Here is an 18,536-nt window from a genome sequence, read left to right on the forward strand (position 1 = left end):
GGGGCTCCTGGTCTATATTCTTGCATAGGACCTCGACTTTTCCTTGTTGGACCTTTCGCCTTCATGCACTTCTCGCAATTGGCTACCCATTCAGCAATTGATTTCTGGCATCCAACCCAGTAGAATCGTTGCTTCACTTTCTCGGCGGTTTTGGTTATTCCCAGATGACCTCCACTGGGACCATTATGGAACTCCGCCAAAACGTCTCTTATTTTGGAATCTGGAACGATGATCAAATTTCGGCTGCTCTTGCCATCTTCGCTTTCCCATTTACGTTGCAGGGATCCATTGACTAGAACTAAACTATCCCATTGAGCCCAGTATGATTTCATAAGTGGACTTTCGGCTGCGATGTCTTTCTTACTGGGCTTCTTGTTCTCTTCCTTTGCCGAAATAATTTTGTTCAAAATGGGATCTTTACGCTGTTCTGTTGGCCAGTCCACTCCAGATTCGATGTGTAACAGCCGAATATCAACAATCTCTTCCTTATGTTCAGCTTTCGAGCAGTGCTTGCATTCTATACTGCAAGGTCGACGTGACAAAGCGTCAGCGTTACCGTGTTTTCCACCTTTTCTATGCTCGATACTGAAATTATAGCTTTGGAGCCTCTCGATCCAACGTGCCAGTTGAGCTTCCGGATTCTTGAATTGGAGCAACCATCGTAGAGCTGAGTGATCAGTCCTGAGCAAGAAGTGTTGTCCATACAAATATTTATGATAATGTTTTACACCCTCTATGACGGCTAGCAGCTCTCGTCGCGTTACACAGTAGTTCTTTTCGGGCTTGGACAACGTTCGGCTGAAATATCCGATGACCTTCTCCTTGCCGTCTATCTGTTGGGATAGCACACCTCCAATACCATGCGCGCTAGCATCTGTATCCAAAACAAATTTTTCGCCCGGAATAGGATACGCTAGAACAGGAGCTGAACATAAAAGTTCTTTTAAATGTTGGAATGAATCCTCCTGTTTGTCGCTCCACTGGAACTTCTGACCTTTTTGCGTCAATTTATGGAGACTAGCGGCGATGCTGGCGAAGTTTGGGACGAATCGTCGATAATATGTACATAACCCAAGGAAACTTCTTAATTCGTGGAGATTTTGGGGTCGTGGCCAATCTCTGACAGCTTGGATTTTGTCTTCATCGGTGGATATGCCCTCTGCAGTCACATGATGACCCAGGTATTTAACTTCCCGCTGGAAAAGGGAGCATTTCTTTGCGTTAAGGCGTAGACCAGCGGCTGACAATTGCTGGATAACGTCTTTCAAGTTCTTAAGGTGCTCGTCAAATGTTTTGCCCATCACTATGATGTCGTCCAAGTATATCAAGCACGACTTCCAGTGCAACCCCTTCAGTACCCGCTCCATCAATCTTTCGAAGGTAGCCGGAGCGTTGCAGAGCCCGAACGGCATTACATTGAATTGCCAGAGACCGCCATTAACGCCAAAAGCCGTCTTTTCCTTGTCTTTCTCGGCGATCTCTACTTGCCAATATCCACTCTGCAAATCAAGCGTAGAAAACCATGTTGTTCCGGCTAGTGTGTCCAACGTGTCATCAATGCGTGGAAGCGGATAACTGTCCTTTTTGGTGACTTCATTCAGTTTTCTGTAGTCCACGCAGAATCGGGTACTTCCATCTTTCTTTTTGACCAGCACAACTGGGGAACACCAAGGACTTGATGATGGCTCGATCACTCCGCTCTCCGCCATTTCCTTTATGAGCTTTTGAACTTCGTCTCTTTTTGCCAGGGGAACACTTCGTGGTGCCTGTTTTATGGGCCTTTCTTCTGCGGTTTTAATTTCATGTTTCACTACAGATGTTCTTCCTTGATTTCCCTTTTCAGAAGCAAAAGCAGAGGCGTTTTTCCACAACAATTGCTTGGCTTTATTTCTCTCTGACGGCGATAGATGACGTGTCCAAGCCTCGAAATACCCTTCTAGATGTTTTCTCACTGCTCCATGTGTCTTTGGTGAGTTGCCTTCCAAATTGACTATTGCCTCGGCTGGTGTACATTTGCCAATGTCAGAAAATTTTACAATTTGCTCATGATTGTCAGACAAGTTCAAGACACGAACTGGTATTAGTCTCTCTTCGTTCGTTGTTACCAGGGCATTTGCTATCAAGATGTTGTTGCTTTTGTTTTCTGCTGGTTCAACAACCCACAATTGGCCGACTTCACAATCTCCATTCATAGAAACCCATATAATTGCTTCGGCATTCGGTGGTATAGACTCTGACTGGCTCGTTGTCAAACGTCTGACAGGTGTATTCTCGTCGTATCCCACGTTTACCGTTATTTCGGCATCGCACCATGTCATTACACGACGCTTCATATCCAGATTGAGGCCAAAAGCAATCATGAAATCCGCTCCAATTATAACTTCGTCTACTATATCGGCCACAATGAAATCATAAGTAACGGATTTGTTAGCAATAGTTAATTTTACGGCGACCTTTCCATATACGGTTGCGTGTTCCCCTGTAGCCGTGCGTAGCTTGACTCCAATCAGTGGTGTAACTTTTCCTTTTACTAAATCAGATCTAATGATAGACTTTGATGCACCAGTATCCAACGTCAAAGTACGCTTGTCGCCATTAATAACACCCGCAATAGTTAAATTGTTATTTTTCTGTTGAACTATTGCTATGGAGATGGTGGGGCCATCGTCTGTGGGAGCCAGCTCTTGCCCCGCTGAACTAGCTCGATTTAGTTTAAAGGTGACTCACTTGACTGTGGGGTCACCTTCTTATGGCTATTGTTTAATGGAGATGGTGATGTGGACCTTGACCGTTTGCGTCGTGCTTTGCATTCTCGAGCTAGATGTCCCGGCTTATCACAGTTATAGCATTTGATCCGGGATTTATTTGCCTCTTGCTTCATTTCTTGCATTGCCTGCTTCATGGCCTCTTTTATCGACTCAATAACGGACTTTGATTCATCACACTCTGTCTCTACTTTACGTACCTTGTGAATTTGAGGCCGCGCTAGCAATCTCGCAGTCTCCTGTGCAAGTGCGAATGTTACTGTTTCAGCGAATGTAGCCTTTTGTGACGCATATGTTGCACATTTTATATCTGGGTCTCGAATTCCATTGACGAAGGTTTCAATCTTGATGCGGTCCACAAGAGGATGACTCTCACCTGGGTATGTCAAAAGCACTAGCCGCTCAACTTCTGTTGCGAAATCTTGTAGGGTTTCATTCGATTTCTGGATTCTTCCTCTCAATTCCATTCTGAAGATGTCCTGCTTGTGCTCTCCACCATACTTGCGTTGAAGTGCCGCTATTACTTCATTATAGTTATTTCTAGAAGCAGCGGGAATGCTTTGTATCACATCAGCAGCATTGCCCTTTAATGCCAATAGAAGTTCAATTGCTTTATCATCGTCATTCCACAAATTTCTACAAGCAACCATTTCGAATTGGAATTTGAAGACATCAAATGACGTTGAGCCATCGAAAACAGGAGTTTTGATTTTTGAGCCCTCGATGACGCGCACTGGACCACCTTTAATTTCCAGCTCTGACATTTTTTTCTCAAGGTGTAGAAATTTTTCATCGTGAACCACAAATTTCTTATCCAATTCCACAATTTGATTTTCTATATGGTCCACACGTTTCTCCATGCCTTCAGAAATTTGTTGTAATTTTTCGTTGACCATTCTAGAATTTTCGTCGAATTTTTCTTCCAATTTTCTAGAATTTTCTTCCATTTTTCTAGAATTTGCTTCCATTTGTAGGGCATTTTCTTTCAGAAATTTTCTAGAATTTTCTTCCATTTTTCTAGAATTTTCTTCCATTTTTCTAGAATTCTCATCCATGATTTTTCTAGAGTTTTCTTCCATCATTTTGCTTAAAACATTGAGCATTGAGGTGTAATCCACAACACTTGAAGCCACAGATGGATTTTCTACACTGCTGGTATTGACGAGTATTGATTCGTCAATGTCCTCCTTATAATCAAACTCATGCGTCGCAATGTCCATATTACGCCGTTCAAACTCTTCCAGTAGACGCTTTTGAAGCTGGGCCTTATTGCCTGTTGTCGGCAGGTCCAGTTTGCTCAATTCCTTTTTTAAGTCTTCCACACGAAGCTCATTAAACTTCATTGTAGATTTTTTTTTTCGTTATTTCACTTCCGACACCAATTGTTACGCTTTTATATTTAGGCGTTTTTAATTACCCGACAATTAAAACACAGTTCTTCTAAATAACGACAATCTACAATTTATTTACTATGACTTCACACTTTACAATTCGTTCACACTGAAGTTATTCGTTTGACGCTTTAATTAAGACTGACTCGTTAGCAGCATGCGAGCGCTTTTATATATGACGGTGTGGCAATACGAGAACATTCTGGTAGCACTACAATATTCTGGCAACGCCAGAACATTCTTAGACAATGCTAGAAGGATCTACGACCATTAAGTAATTCGTCTGGTGGCTGCCAAACACATACACACTCACATAGATATATGCTCGCATTACTACAACAACAATGACAATAGACAATGAGATGAGAATGCAGAATAACAAAGCAAAGGGGTTGCTATTCTATGAGAGAGTAAGAACTAACATTTCGGTAAGCAAACAAAAGAACATAAAAGAAATTCAGGAAAATACTAGAAAATGAATAGATGATTCCAACAAGTGATAGCGAAGTTTTATCGTTACAATTTGAAATTTTAAATTAACGGAAACTAATTTAAATAAACTTATATCTATAATTATCAAATTCGTAACAATATTAAACAATGAAGTTGAATAAAAACATACAATGGCTTGTTATTTATTGAGTTATTTCAAGAAAAAATAATCTACACGTATCCAGGCAACAGCAATTCCTAGTGGTGAGTTAAAAAAATTGATAAGCGATGGCAACACTATACCAGTTTTCGCCAAGGAGTTAGAATAAGTTTTAATTTAGCGACACGCCGCTAGCCGTCACGGTATTCCGTCGCGGATTTTGGGCTTCCCATAAGAAATACACGTAAATAAGTGTTCGCCTACCGCCTATCGCTATGGTTATATTTACACACTATGTTACAGAAGCGAATTTTTTGAAGTTGTATCCTTGTGGCCAAGATACAAAAAGCCCACAAATTTAAAGACGATTTCATTACTTTTGAAGAATTTTTCACGATTGGTCTTAGTCCAACATGTGTAATATTTAAGTCAATTCACTTCTGATAAGTTTGTTGACTTTTTGGAAAAGGAAAAAAACTTTATATATAAGAAATGCACAAATGCTTTGCTAAGCCTTCGTGTTGTAAGGACATGAAATATTTGGCCTCACGACAATATTTTTTCAATGTACAAAGCAATTCATATCTAATTTTTTAACTTAGAAATAACATAATAACTTGAAAATATGATAATAACATAATAAATACAAAAACTTTACAACAAGGTGTATTTGCTGCAAAAATGCGCCACATATTGGCGGGAGTCATTGTTAAGGCTTAAATTGAGCTTTGATATATGTGGAAAACCTTATTCTGGCAGCAAGGGTTAGATAAAAACGCCGTTCCACATTTCAATAGACACATCTCGAAAATAAAAAAAATAACTAAAAATCGCTAAAAGTGTAATGAAAAAAGGTAAATACACTTTGCCCGCTAAACGACTTCAAAAAAGCCAGATCTAGCGGGAAAATAGCTAAATTGGCAACGCTGGTTAGGAACAACACAACCGCGTTCTCAATTCAAGTTTGCAGACTGGTTGGGGTAATTTCAGACGGACTTTAATTATATTTACACACATCTGAATTGTCAGATTCTGTTTTATGGTAAACGTCAAGGGGATTCTCAATTTTCATGTTAAATACAACAAGGTTTGTTTCATGCCATTTTAAAGTTTTCAAACTTACAATAGGGCTATCCAGAACACCGTTGAAAGGGTGTTCTATCCAGAACATCTCATCAGTGCGTCGGTGTTGCCAGATTGCATTTTGATAAAGTGAAGCTTTTTAGATTCACAATATCAATTTATTGTGACTAATTTATCGAATAACATGAAATTCAAAGTGGTACAGTGTCATAAATAATCGCAGCAGTAAATATTTATTACTATTTGAGTGAATTCTGTGATTGTTTTAAACAGCTGGATGACAGTGTTGCATATTTTTTGGAAATGTCCTGGATAAACGAGTAGAGTAAGTACAGCAAATGTGGTGCAGGCTGGTAATGATCAAAGATCTGTTTGATTTTTGCAACTCTTTCTTTGTGCCAGCTGAAAAAAATCACATTTACTGTGTTCGAATGGTTTATTAATCATATCGTTTTGAGTAAAGGTATATTTTCAATTTATTAAGTTTCGGATGTAAATAAATGACGAGTACTAAATAAGCATAAAATGTATGGAATCGCGATATACATTATAGGGTACCACATTTATGAATTCGTGCTTAATGCGTTTTTTAATAAATAAGTAAATATATCTAAAATTATGGTTTTCTTATTTTTCGCGTGGATTGCTAACACTAGTAAAATTAATGTGGTAAAATCTTAGCCCCGTTGAAAAAAAAAATGATATTGAAAAACAAATGGGTATACCACATTAGCAGCACTTACCCTACTCTGTTTTCTTTTAGCCCGTGACTGCTTAGGGTATCCAGTGCTAAGGCGGCATGTGATATGTTGTGGATGGGTCCAAACAACATTTGTAATGAAATATTTAATGGTATTATACTGTTACGAATTAGATATTTCCAGATTTAAGTTTATTTAAATTAGTTTCCGTTAATTTAAAATTTCGAATTGTAACAATTAGATTATCATCATCTCCTTATTTTTTTTTACTTTTATTTTTTTACTTTCCTAAACATCTTTTGTGTTCTTAGTTTCTCAATCGTTCATTGTAAAGTAACCCCTTATTGCTTATTGCTTATTGTTATTGTTGTAGTCATATGAACATAATAATCTGCAGATAAATTACGAGATACTTGATGGCTGAGCATAATCAGATATGCAAGTGCGACATCTGTCAGATACTAGTAGAATAGTCTAGATGGTTGTAAGCAAGACTATGAAGATATAAATGTGCGATATCTGTTAGATAAATATGTGCGACATCTAGATTGTTCTAGATGATTGTAGGCCAGACTGGTGAGAATGTTCGACACCGTTATACAGTACTATTTAAAGAGCTGACGGAGGGAGCTGTCAAGTCAGTTGTAATCAAACACAATAAACTTTAGAAAGATAGGAAATTGGCTTGCGTCGTACCAAATGTTGCATTTACCATGTTAGTTCCATACATGTTTGTAATGTTTTTATTTGTTTTTCGTTTTTATTTTTTAAATGAAAGACTTAATTTTCTTAATGAAACAATGTTAAATTTTAGGCAACAACAAAAAAATTACATTTTCCCCTTTATGGAAATTTATTTCGTGCACTTAATTTTTTTATTTGCATTTTAATGCTATTTCAATATTTGTCGTATACGCGTTTGGTTCGATAAACGAAAAGTATGAAACTAACACCGTAAATGGTTTGATCTCCTCAGTAGCCAATTTCCTATCTTCCTAAAGTTTATTGTCTTTGGTTGTAATCAAGAGCTCGAGTTGTTAAGTAGTCGGAGTGCTAAGTGAAACCTATCAGTGAAGCAAGTAAATTTTAGATTGTCGTTATTTGAAATAAACAGTGTTTTTTTTATTATCGGGTTATTAAACACCTCTCAATATAAAAACGTAACAATAGGTGTCGGAAGTGAAATAACGAAAAAAACTACAATGAAGTTTAATGAGCTTCGAGTGGAAGACTTTAGGAAGGAATTGAGCAAAATGAAGTTGCCGACTACAGGAAATAAGGCTGAATTACAAAAGCGACTACTGGAGGAGTTTGAGCGGCGCAGTATTAATATCGAAACACATGAGTTTGGTTATAAGGAAGATCTTGACGAATCAGTAGTTGACAGCACCTTGGAAACTCCATCGGTGGCTTCAAGTGTGGTTGATTACACATCGATAGTCAATATATTCTAGAAAACTTATGGAAGAAAATTCTCTAAAAATGGAAGAGAATTCGTGAAGACTTTTGGAAGAGAATTCTAAAATAATTATTGAGGAAAACTCCAAAAAGATGGACGAAAATTCTAGAATTCTAAATGAGAATCTTCAACAAATTGCTGAAGGCATGGAGAAACGTGTGGACCATATCGAAAGCCAAATTGGGGAGAAAATTCTTTCTGTGGATGAGAAAATTATGGTTCATGATGAGAAGTTTCTACACATCGAAAAAAATGTCAGAGCTGGAAATTAAAGGTGGTCCAGTGCGCGTTATCGAGGGCTCGAAAACTAAACCTCCTGTTTTCGATGGCTCAACTTCATTTGATGTATTCAAATTCCAATTCGAAGTGGTTGCTTGTAGAAATTTGTGGAATGGCGATGACAAAGTAATTGAACTTCTATTGGCATTGAAGGGCAATGCCGCTGATGTAATACAAAGCATTCCCCCTGCCGCTAGAAATAAATATAATGAAGTAATAGCGGCACTACAACGCAAGTACGGTGGAGAACATAATCAACACATCTTCAGAATGGAATTAAGAGGAAGAGTCCAGAAATCAAATGAGAGACAAAAGACAGAAGTTGAGTGGTTGGTGCTATTGACATACCCTGGAGAGAATCATCGTCTTATAGATCGTATCAAGATTGAGACTTTTGTGAATGGCATTCGAGACCCTGAGATAAAATGTGCAACATATGCCGCACAAAAAGCTACATTCACAGAAACAGTAACTTTTGTACTTGTACAAGAGACTGCGAGAGTGCTGGCACAGCCACAAATGCAGAATGTATGTAAGGTGGAGACCGATTGTGAAGAATCGAAATCCGTGATTGAGTTGGTAAAAGAGGCTCTGAGGCAGATAATGCAAGACATGAAGCAGCAGGCAAATAAATCTATAATAAAATGCTATAACTGTGATAAGACTGGACATCTTTCCCGGGAATGTAAAGCGTGGCGTAAATCGCTTTACAGACTATCAGTTATTCCGGACGACAGTGCTCGTGTCGAACATATCCCATATATTGTGCACATTATAAGTTAAGTCCGAAGGCATAATCGATACTGCTGCATGTCTATGGGTTCGTAACACATTAACCGATTATTTAGTCATCGCCGACAAGTCGTATCGATGCGACACACTGTAAGATTCTTTAAAAACACCGACATTCCGTCCGGAATAACTGATAGTCTGTAAAGCGCATAAACCATCGGGGCCAATTTCGCCATCCCCATTAAACGATAATCATAAGAAGGCGACAACAAAGCCAAGCCACTCAAATTTAAATTTTGGGGATAATAGAAAAGGTGGCAAACAAGTTGTTGATCAAGCCTTGACACGACGGAGACAGTTGTAAATGTCAGGCAGTTACACATCGAATCTGGCACAGACTGGTTAATAGAGCAAAAGAAGAAAACAAGAATCTCAGCAAGAAAGACGTCGCAGCCGAAAGTCCACTTATGAAATCATTTTGGGCTCAATGGGACAGTCTATGTCTGGTCAATGGAATCCTGCACGTAAATGGGAAAGTGAAGATGACAAGAATAGCCGGAACTTGATAATCGTACCAGATTCCAAGATAAAGGATGTCTTGACGGAAGTAGAGGTCTTATGCAAGAGTATAGAGCAGGAGTCCCATTGGAAAGAATAGCAATGGACGTTGCAGGCCCTTTCCCATAAAGTGATTCTGGAAACCGATATGTCCTTGTGGTCATGGACTACTTCAGCACGTGGCTAGAAGTTTATGCAATTCCAAACCAAGAGGCAAAGACGATTGTGGATGTTGTCAACAGAAACTGGATATGTCGGTACGGGGTGCCGTCCGAGATACACTCAGACCAAGGAAGAAATTTTGAATCAGCCATATTCAAAGAGATGTGTGTCCCCCTTGGTATCAAAAAAACAAGGACTACGCCATCGCATCCACAGTCTGATGGCATGGTAGAAAGGTTTAATCGCACTCTGGAAGAACATCTTTGAAAGGTGGTGGACAGCGGCCAACGAGACTGGGCGTGCATATACCACAGGTTTTGCTGTCCTATAGATCAGCCATACATGATTCTACGTTACGAACAGCGGCCAAGGTTCTATTCGGAACTGAATTGAAGTTGCCTGGAGATTTGATATTCGGCGCTCAATGAGCTCGCCATGGAAGAAAACTGTAACGACATACCAAACACATTTGGTAAAGTTCACGAATCTGTGCGCAACAAAATAAAACTGGTCAGCAACAGGATGAAGGCGAGATACGATCGTGCAGCGAATTCTGAAGGCTTTCAAGAAGAACAATTGGTTCTACTGTTCAACCCGCAACGAAAGAAAGGATTGTGCCCTAAACTTCAAACACAGTGGGAAGGCCCATATAAAGTCATCATAGGCCCATATAAAGTCATCATAGAAAATCAATGATGTGGTATATCGCATTCAGAAGGATGACAGCCCAAGGTCAAAGATGAAAGTTGGTCACCTGGAACGTTTGGCTCCTTACGGAACGGATTCTGAGCCTATTCGGGACGAACAGGCTTAAGCGGGAGGCAGTGTTACGGATTAGATATTTCCAGATTTAAGTTTATTTAAATTAGTTTCCGTTAATTTAAAATTTCAATTTGTAACGATTAGATTACGTCATCACTTGTCAAAATCATCTCTTTATTTTCTAGTACTTTCCTAAGCATCTTTTGTGTTCTTAGTTTCTCAATCGTTCATTGTAAAGTAACCCCTTATTGTTATTGTTGTAGTAATATGAACATAATCATCTGCAGATAAATTACGAGATACTTGATGGGTGAGCATAATCAGATATGCAAGTGCGACATCTGCCAGATACTAGTAGAATAGTCTAGATGGTTGTAAGCAAGACTATGAAGATAACCAGTTGAATAAGTGCGATATCTCTTAGATAAATATGTGCGACATCTAGATTGTTCTAGATGATTGTAGGCCAGACTAGCGAGAATGTTCGATATCGTTATACAGTACAATTTAAAGAGCTGACAGAGGGAGCTGTCAAGTCAGTTGTAATCAAGAGCTCGAGTTGTTAAGTAGTCGGAGTGCTAAGTGAAACCTGTCAGTGAAGCAAATAAATTGTAGATTGTCGTTATTTGAAAAGAACTGTGTTTTTATTATCGGGTTATTAAACACGCCTCAATATAAAAACGTAACAATACAATTTAAATTGATTCATTTCTTCGTTTCGTTTTGCGTTTCATTACTACAATATGAGATGGTAAAATGTAGTTTTTAAAATTTTAACATCAAACTTAGATTTAACTATAAATCAGTGTATTAGACTACTATGTTGCCATGTCGTCAAATTTGAAGTCAAACTCGATAAAGGATAAAATGTTCAGATTTCATACAAGTGGAAATCGCAACTATAGACTTTTAGCAGCAAATCTTCTAATAAAAAAATTGCAAATGCGTGCTATTACAGCAAATATACTGCTACATTATTTCTGTATGTGTAGGTTATGCTTTACTCAGTTCTTCAATATCATTTGCATTTGAAGTTTGTTTGCTGTATCCAACATATTTTATATCGTTCTCTTTTTATATTTGCAGTAAATTGGCTTCTTTTGATGGGAAAAAGGCAATCCGTGGGGGAATACCGTTTGTATTCCGTAAGTATAAATGATATGTATTATTTTATCCTAGTTAATATATGTAATAGATATGTATATCTATTATTATATAGAGTTGAACTATTAATTATTAATAATCATAATAATTCTATAAATATAGCTCAATTTGGTCCCTGGTCCTTTGGGGCTCAACACGGATTTGCTCGTATCACACGATGGAATTTAGAAAGACCACCGGAAAGGCTACACAACGGAGATGTCGAAGCAATATTTTCATTAATGGATAATGAATTTACAAGATCAATGTGGAATTATCAGTATGTACCCTGATAGTGTAGAATTTGTATAGTTTTATGAATTTGGTAACAAATGGTACCATTGTGGGCAAAAAGCAAGCCGAATTTTCAGTTTGAAAATCTCGGAAAGACAAAAGTCTATTTGTCGAAATTTATTATAATATCGATTTTCCGAAATTCGAAATGCGTAGCGAAATAATTGCGAAGTTCGACCCATATTTTTCCATATGTAGTACCGGTCATTAACATATTTTTTTTAATTTTACAAACATATTGTAAATTTCTCATAGATTTCGGATTACGTATCGCCTAATATTACGTGAAAAAGAACTACATTTTCATATAGGAGTTTATAATCCCAGCAAGGAGTTGACAATGACATTCAATTTACTGCTACATACTTATCTCAAAGTTCCTGATGTCAGACGTTGCCAAATAACTGGTTTACATGGTTGTACCTTTATGGATAAGGTAATGTAAATGCAAGCCTCGTGAACCAAAGACAATATACTTATGTTAGGAAGATGGGAAATTGGCTGCTGAGAACATCAAACCATTGATGGCGCTATGTCCCTACTTGTCATTTACGTGTTTGGTTCGACACATTAAAATGCAAATAAAAAGAAATTAAGAGTTGGAAATAACTTGGAATAATTGAGAAAATTTAATTTTTTATTTATTGCAAAAAATGGATCATTGTTCAATTTTAAAAATTAAGTTTTTCATTTAAAAAAAATGCAAATGAAAAAAATTACAAACATGTATGGACCTAGCGCCGTCAATGCAACATTTGGTATGGCGCAAGCTAATTTCCCATCAACTAAAGTATATTGTCTTTGCGTGTAACTCCCTTTTTATTAATGTTAATATTTTTGTAGACACGCAACGATGCATTATATCAAGAGGGCCGTGAAGTTGTAACGGTTAACGAGTGGACAGATCGTATCTATCAACATACTCCACAAGAACACATAATAACAAATGTTGTTTCGGGACGCAAAATGCGTATACATAAGTATAATTTCCCGGATACAGTCATCTGGAATCCTTGGATTGATAAGGCACGTGAGATTGGAGATTTTGGTGACGATGAATTTCCAAATATGCTGTGCGTAGAAGCGGGCCATGTATCATCGCCGGTTATTTTGCTACCCGGTACTGCTTTTGAAGCCAGTCAAATTTTGCAGGTATGTGTTTAAATCAATATGTTATATATTTTGTATTTTTAAATGTTTATATACGAAACTCCATTCGAAAGAAAAGCAGTCATTCACGCCATTAGCCGAGACACTTGTTGAACTACACCCGCATAACCCTAAAACAAAACTTGAGATTAGTGTTTAATATATGTTTACTTGTGTTAGATTTTGTTTATATACTCTTCAATATTTAGATATTACATTGAATTGCTTCATCTGGAAAATGATGTGTAAATAACATCCCAGCAAAAACTAGGTAACCACATCTCATTACAATTGACATTACCAGGAGTAACGCTGTCATTAAACGTTGCATTACATTGCGGCGAGTTATAATGACTAACTTGTAATGACAAAAATATATACTTCTCGATAATTTTCGAATTGTTATTCTCAAATTTGTAGGCAGTTATAGTTAATATAATTATTCACATAATCGAGCAATTACATAAAAAATCAAAAATAATATGTAATGTAACGGTAATTCTGAAGATTTTTCCGTTAAGAATTTTTTATCACAATAATAATTGTGTTTAATGACATTAGGTTAGGTTAAGGTTAGGTTAAAGTGGCAGCCCGATGAAGATTCAGGCTCACTTAGACTATTCAGTCCATTATGATACCACATTAACTAAAAGTACCTATTACATATGGGCACTTCTAGTTTTAACCGCTGAACCTTCTCGATTATTTTTCGTCGCTGAACCAACCAGATTGACATTATCATATTATGTTTTAAATAAATGCTTTCTTATACCTCATTGACATTACACTTCCAAAATGCGCTTAAACTAAATTTCAAATGCCATTTGCCTTACAAAAAAGACTTAAAATCCACTTTTAGTAGATTTCGAACCTTATGTGAATTGGCTATTGGATATATTATAACGTAATTCACGAATCCAACTCCCTTAAACAACCTACATTTATTTCTATTTTAAGTGTTGACATTAATTTGAGTGTAATCTTATTTAGATTATTTATTAGATTTTTTGTTTATTTATACAATATTCTATTTCTATTCAAGTAGTTCTCCTATTACAGCACCACTCGCCATATTTTGATCCATTGTAATCGGCGATAGAAATCAATATTTTCGAGATTTGGTTGCCTGAGACAATAAGTGGCTATTTTGCAAGCTTTGGTGTATCTACGAATAAGTCATTACATATTAGGTGATTATATGCTTTAAATGCACTACTTATTTTATGGCCGAAAGTATGCCTGGGGAGAAGTACTTTCCTCCTAGGACATGCGTATGTAAATGTAATCCGAAGCGATGCCAATTAATAAGTGGTTATTAATTTTTAAATAGGCTTACCTACAAGATTACCGGGTAATGAGAGTTTTTGCTGGGATTTAACGGGAAATAATAACACGCTTATTTGTTAAAAACTAGGGTAGTAGTATCACTATAAAGTCTAACATAATTTAAAAATTAATCTCAATCTGAAACAACTATTTGTATTTCACAATGATCTAATTTTAATTAATTAACAAAATAACAACTTTTAACCAGAGTTTTTCAAACATATCGTGGAACTTTTTAATTTTGAAAGTTATATATTAGATAAATACTATTCAATTTGAAATCTAAAATATATTTTTTACTATTTTGCAATAAAAATGATTAAAAAATATTTCACACTATATTGGATAAACACTATTCAATTTTAAATCTCAAATGTATTATTACTTTGCAATTACAATAAGAAACCCTCTAATTTAGTTTTTTTATTCCCTAGATTATCATCGAAGGTAATGTTAGCAGAAAAACCAAACGGAATCGCTAGCGTTTAAAGAATCGGAACCCGTTAAGGTGAACCGATTCTTAAAATATGGGTATGTAAACCCCCTAAAACTGATCGAAATGCAAATAACCATAATCGACATCTACGGTACATTAGAAATAAAAATATGGGTATGTAAACCCCTTAAAACCGATCGAAATACAAATAACCATAATCGACATCTACGGTACATTAGAAATAAATAGTTTGCAGTTATATTTTTTTTTATCTTTTTGGAAAAGATATTGTACTTTCCAATACAAAAATTAAATTTTTATAACAAAATATGGTGCTATGTTCAGCTTATACTGTACAAAATGCAAAACAGAATAACGAAAATATTCATCCATTTTGTGAAATGATCAATAAATCTCGTTTGTTCGTCCCATTTACAAAAAAAAACTTTTTGTGTCTAAGATATTAGCTTATTGCCATTTATTACTGATTGAGCCACCATTTAAAATGTATATTACAAACATATGACGAAATGTGCCCAAAATGAAATCAAACTGTAATTTAATGAAAGATGTGTAATATTAATTACATTATTCTAACCACAAACAACACATCTTTAAAGTTTTATTTGACATTATATTAATAGTTTTAAAATAATAGAGATTTAATTTTTATAATTTTATTCTTGTGATTTTTTCAAAAAGCTGAATATAGTACTGTTCCGAGTATAATAAGATGTAGGTGCTACTAAGTAAGATTTGTATTTTCAAAATTAAACATTTACAATTAAATTAGTATGAGCGTACTTGGTATGGAAGTTTTACTTTGGTATGGAAAATTGTAGTACATGGAATAATGAAGAAACCTTTGATTCAAAAATGGAAGACATTCTTAATGTTAAACCTAGATTAATTCAATACTAATATGGAATTATAGTATCTTTATAAAATCTAAAAATCTTTTAATAGTCGATTTTCATAAACGCAACATGAGCACATTCAATAACTGTTAAATTTGCTATAAAAAAAAAACAAACATTGAGATTCTGGCCACCTAAGGTAGCGTTTGTCACACAATACAACAATATCTGCTATATGCATGACACCAATTTTTAATAAATATGTTACAGTTTTTTGCATAATACTTTAATCCTATCCCGTTTTAATTTTTTACCCCTATTTTGAGTGTAATCTAACTTAGCAATACAAAGTTCGTGTTTCTAAAGACACAGTCAATAAAAAAGTATAGGTAGGGTATTGGACTTCAATATTAAATATATGTTATACTATATTCACACCGAAATAAGTGCAAATTAAAAGTAGCTACAAGACCGGTACAATTCATAAAATTATACTTTCTTCCGAGAAATTACATCTGAACCACAGAAAATTACGCATATATTAGGTTGTTTTTAGGAGCTAATTAAAAATTTTTTAAAAAATAAAAAACATGTAGAAAATTTTCCCGATTTCCAGTAGTAGATGAAAACCATTTCATTCTGTTGCTTTCTACTGATATACATTACTTAGTTTTAATGAGTCTGAAGATGTTATACGATTTTGATGTGAAAAACTAATAAGACGGATTACTGTGAGCGGACCTATTTTTTATATTTTTTAGTGATAATACACACAAAATTTTTTTTGATTTCATTCACGAAATTCGCGGGTTCAATCATTATTTTAATTGAAATGTCTTCAATCACGAAAATGATAGTATCAATCCCCCATTTTGATTGAAAACCAACACGATTTTCAATTAAAAATTTAATTGACTTTTGTTACGGAATCAATTAATTGTGTGATTGAATCCATTACAAAAGTGATTGGTTTTTGACATAAAATTCAATCAATGTTGTAATTGTATCAATTAAAATTTTAATTAATTTCGCGACAAAAATCAATCAACTATTTGATTGATCCAATAAATAATTAATTGAAATTGGCTATAAATTTCAATCAAAAAATTTATATATTGCGCCCCCAAAATCGTATTTAGTTTTATTTGAAATAAAAGAAAATATGCGTTTCTTATAAAACATATTCAATATTTTATTATTTTTTGAATTATGCAATAGACAAATAAATTTGGTTCTTGACATTTGTATGTTTTGCTCTAACATATCTTACACATACAATTACTATCAATAACAACTAAAGGTGAGTATTAAGTTCGAGTTTAGCCGCTAAAAACGTCATTTTTTCACGATTACTTTTCTTTAATAATCCATTTTAAGGAATACAAACTTTGTGAAAATTTGCTTTGGGCTTTTCCCCATCAAGTTATAATAAAATTTGCAACAAATATGCATAATTTCATGCATTTTTCTTACTGATTTAGTTTTCACTTTAGCGATTTTAGCGGCTAAACTTGAACTTAATACTCACCGTAAAGGGTGAAAAATAAACTATATAAATCATTATCTTCCTTATCATATTAACGATGTCAGCATGTTCCTTCTAATATGTAGATGCGCCTAGATTTCCAATAAGTCAGCAACCTGTAAACTAAATTAGTTTTTCTGAAAGTAAACACAATAATTAGAACTCATTTTTGTTCAATTAAAAGTTAATTTTGTTAAACATTACCTGAATTCTTAGTTCCTTAGTTATAATCTTCTTTTGGCATAAAAGGGGCTCGATTTAATTTAATTTTAGTAACAATTCCTTTCCAAAATTTCCAAAAATTGAAATCGTCTATTAAAAACTGAACCAATCGGAGACAAAAATAATAGCAAAGCAATGTAATATTTGGTATTATACCATATTGATGATGCTTTGTAAATTCTGGAAATAAGTGGAAAATACATATTTTTATTATTTTCGGATATTTTTCATATTTTTAAATCCAAAAATAAATAAATATTTTACCATTACATAGAGATTGTATTGATGCTCATAATGTTATATATTAGATATGCTGCTCTCTACTTGGGTTCAAACTGAAAAAGACAAAATGCAATTTTTAACATACAACTCTCGGTTTTAAGAAAACTAGAAGTAAAAAAATTATAGACCTCGAGCTAGTTGTTATCAACAATTATCAACTGGAAAATTTTTTAAAAATTAATACGATACGATACCTTTTGATTGCAAAAATATTCTTATACTTGATGGTTTTTTATTAAAATGATGGATTGGCCAATTCGACGAAATAAAATTGATCACTAAAGGAAATGAATAAAAAAAATATATTATTTTAGACCGTTTAATATAAACAGGCTTCAATGGAAAACTGTATTCACAATTGCTTACCTTCAATAAGTGTAGATTGTGTTCCATGTTTACAATACCGCAAAACACAAACGCAGGTAATTCCAAATGCACTCCTTTACCGCATGGCCATTTGTTGTTGCACACTTTATTGTTTTTTCGATCCTTTTGTTTGACTTGTTCAATATATTTATGCATACACAACGAAGCAGACAGAATGTCGCCAATCATGTTTTTCAATTTAAGGTAAGTACTATGTTCGCTTTTCGAGTTGAAATTTTCGCGGTTACTTTATTAAAACAGTTCAATATGAAGCAGACAAATTAACTCAATTGATGCGAAGTTTCTTGTTCCCCTAGATTTCGACAAGACTTTACAGGAATATTTTGGTTTTAATTTATAATTTTGATTATTTCAGGAAAAGTAATCGCGAAAATAAAGTGATTTTCAACTCGAAAACCGAACATAGTACCCACCTTTACGCGAAAAACAAA

The 18,536-nt window shown here is 35.0% G+C and overlaps 1 protein-coding gene across 4 annotated transcripts in view; it reads left to right on the plus strand.

Annotated features, from left to right (window-relative positions):
- LOC142225430 (uncharacterized) overlaps positions 1-15,979 on the plus strand; it is an 86,021-nt gene extending 70,042 nt beyond the window's left edge. For all 4 annotated transcript variants that reach the window (XM_075295176.1, XM_075295178.1, XM_075295177.1 and 1 more), the window contains 5 exons: positions 11,571-11,629; positions 11,751-11,907; positions 12,177-12,357; positions 12,765-13,073; positions 14,831-15,979. In XM_075295176.1, the coding sequence (XP_075151291.1) occupies positions 11,571-11,629; positions 11,751-11,907; positions 12,177-12,357; positions 12,765-13,073; positions 14,831-14,878 (754 nt within the window). In that variant the 3' untranslated portion in view covers positions 14,879-15,979. The remainder of the gene's footprint in view (positions 1-11,570; positions 11,630-11,750; positions 11,908-12,176; positions 12,358-12,764; positions 13,074-14,830) is intronic.
- Positions 15,980-18,536: the final 2,557 nt, after the last annotated feature.

Source organism: Haematobia irritans, chromosome 2 (assembly GCF_050003625.1).
Source record: "Haematobia irritans isolate KBUSLIRL chromosome 2, ASM5000362v1, whole genome shotgun sequence".
NCBI classification, from domain to species: Eukaryota; Metazoa; Arthropoda; class Insecta; order Diptera; family Muscidae; genus Haematobia; species Haematobia irritans.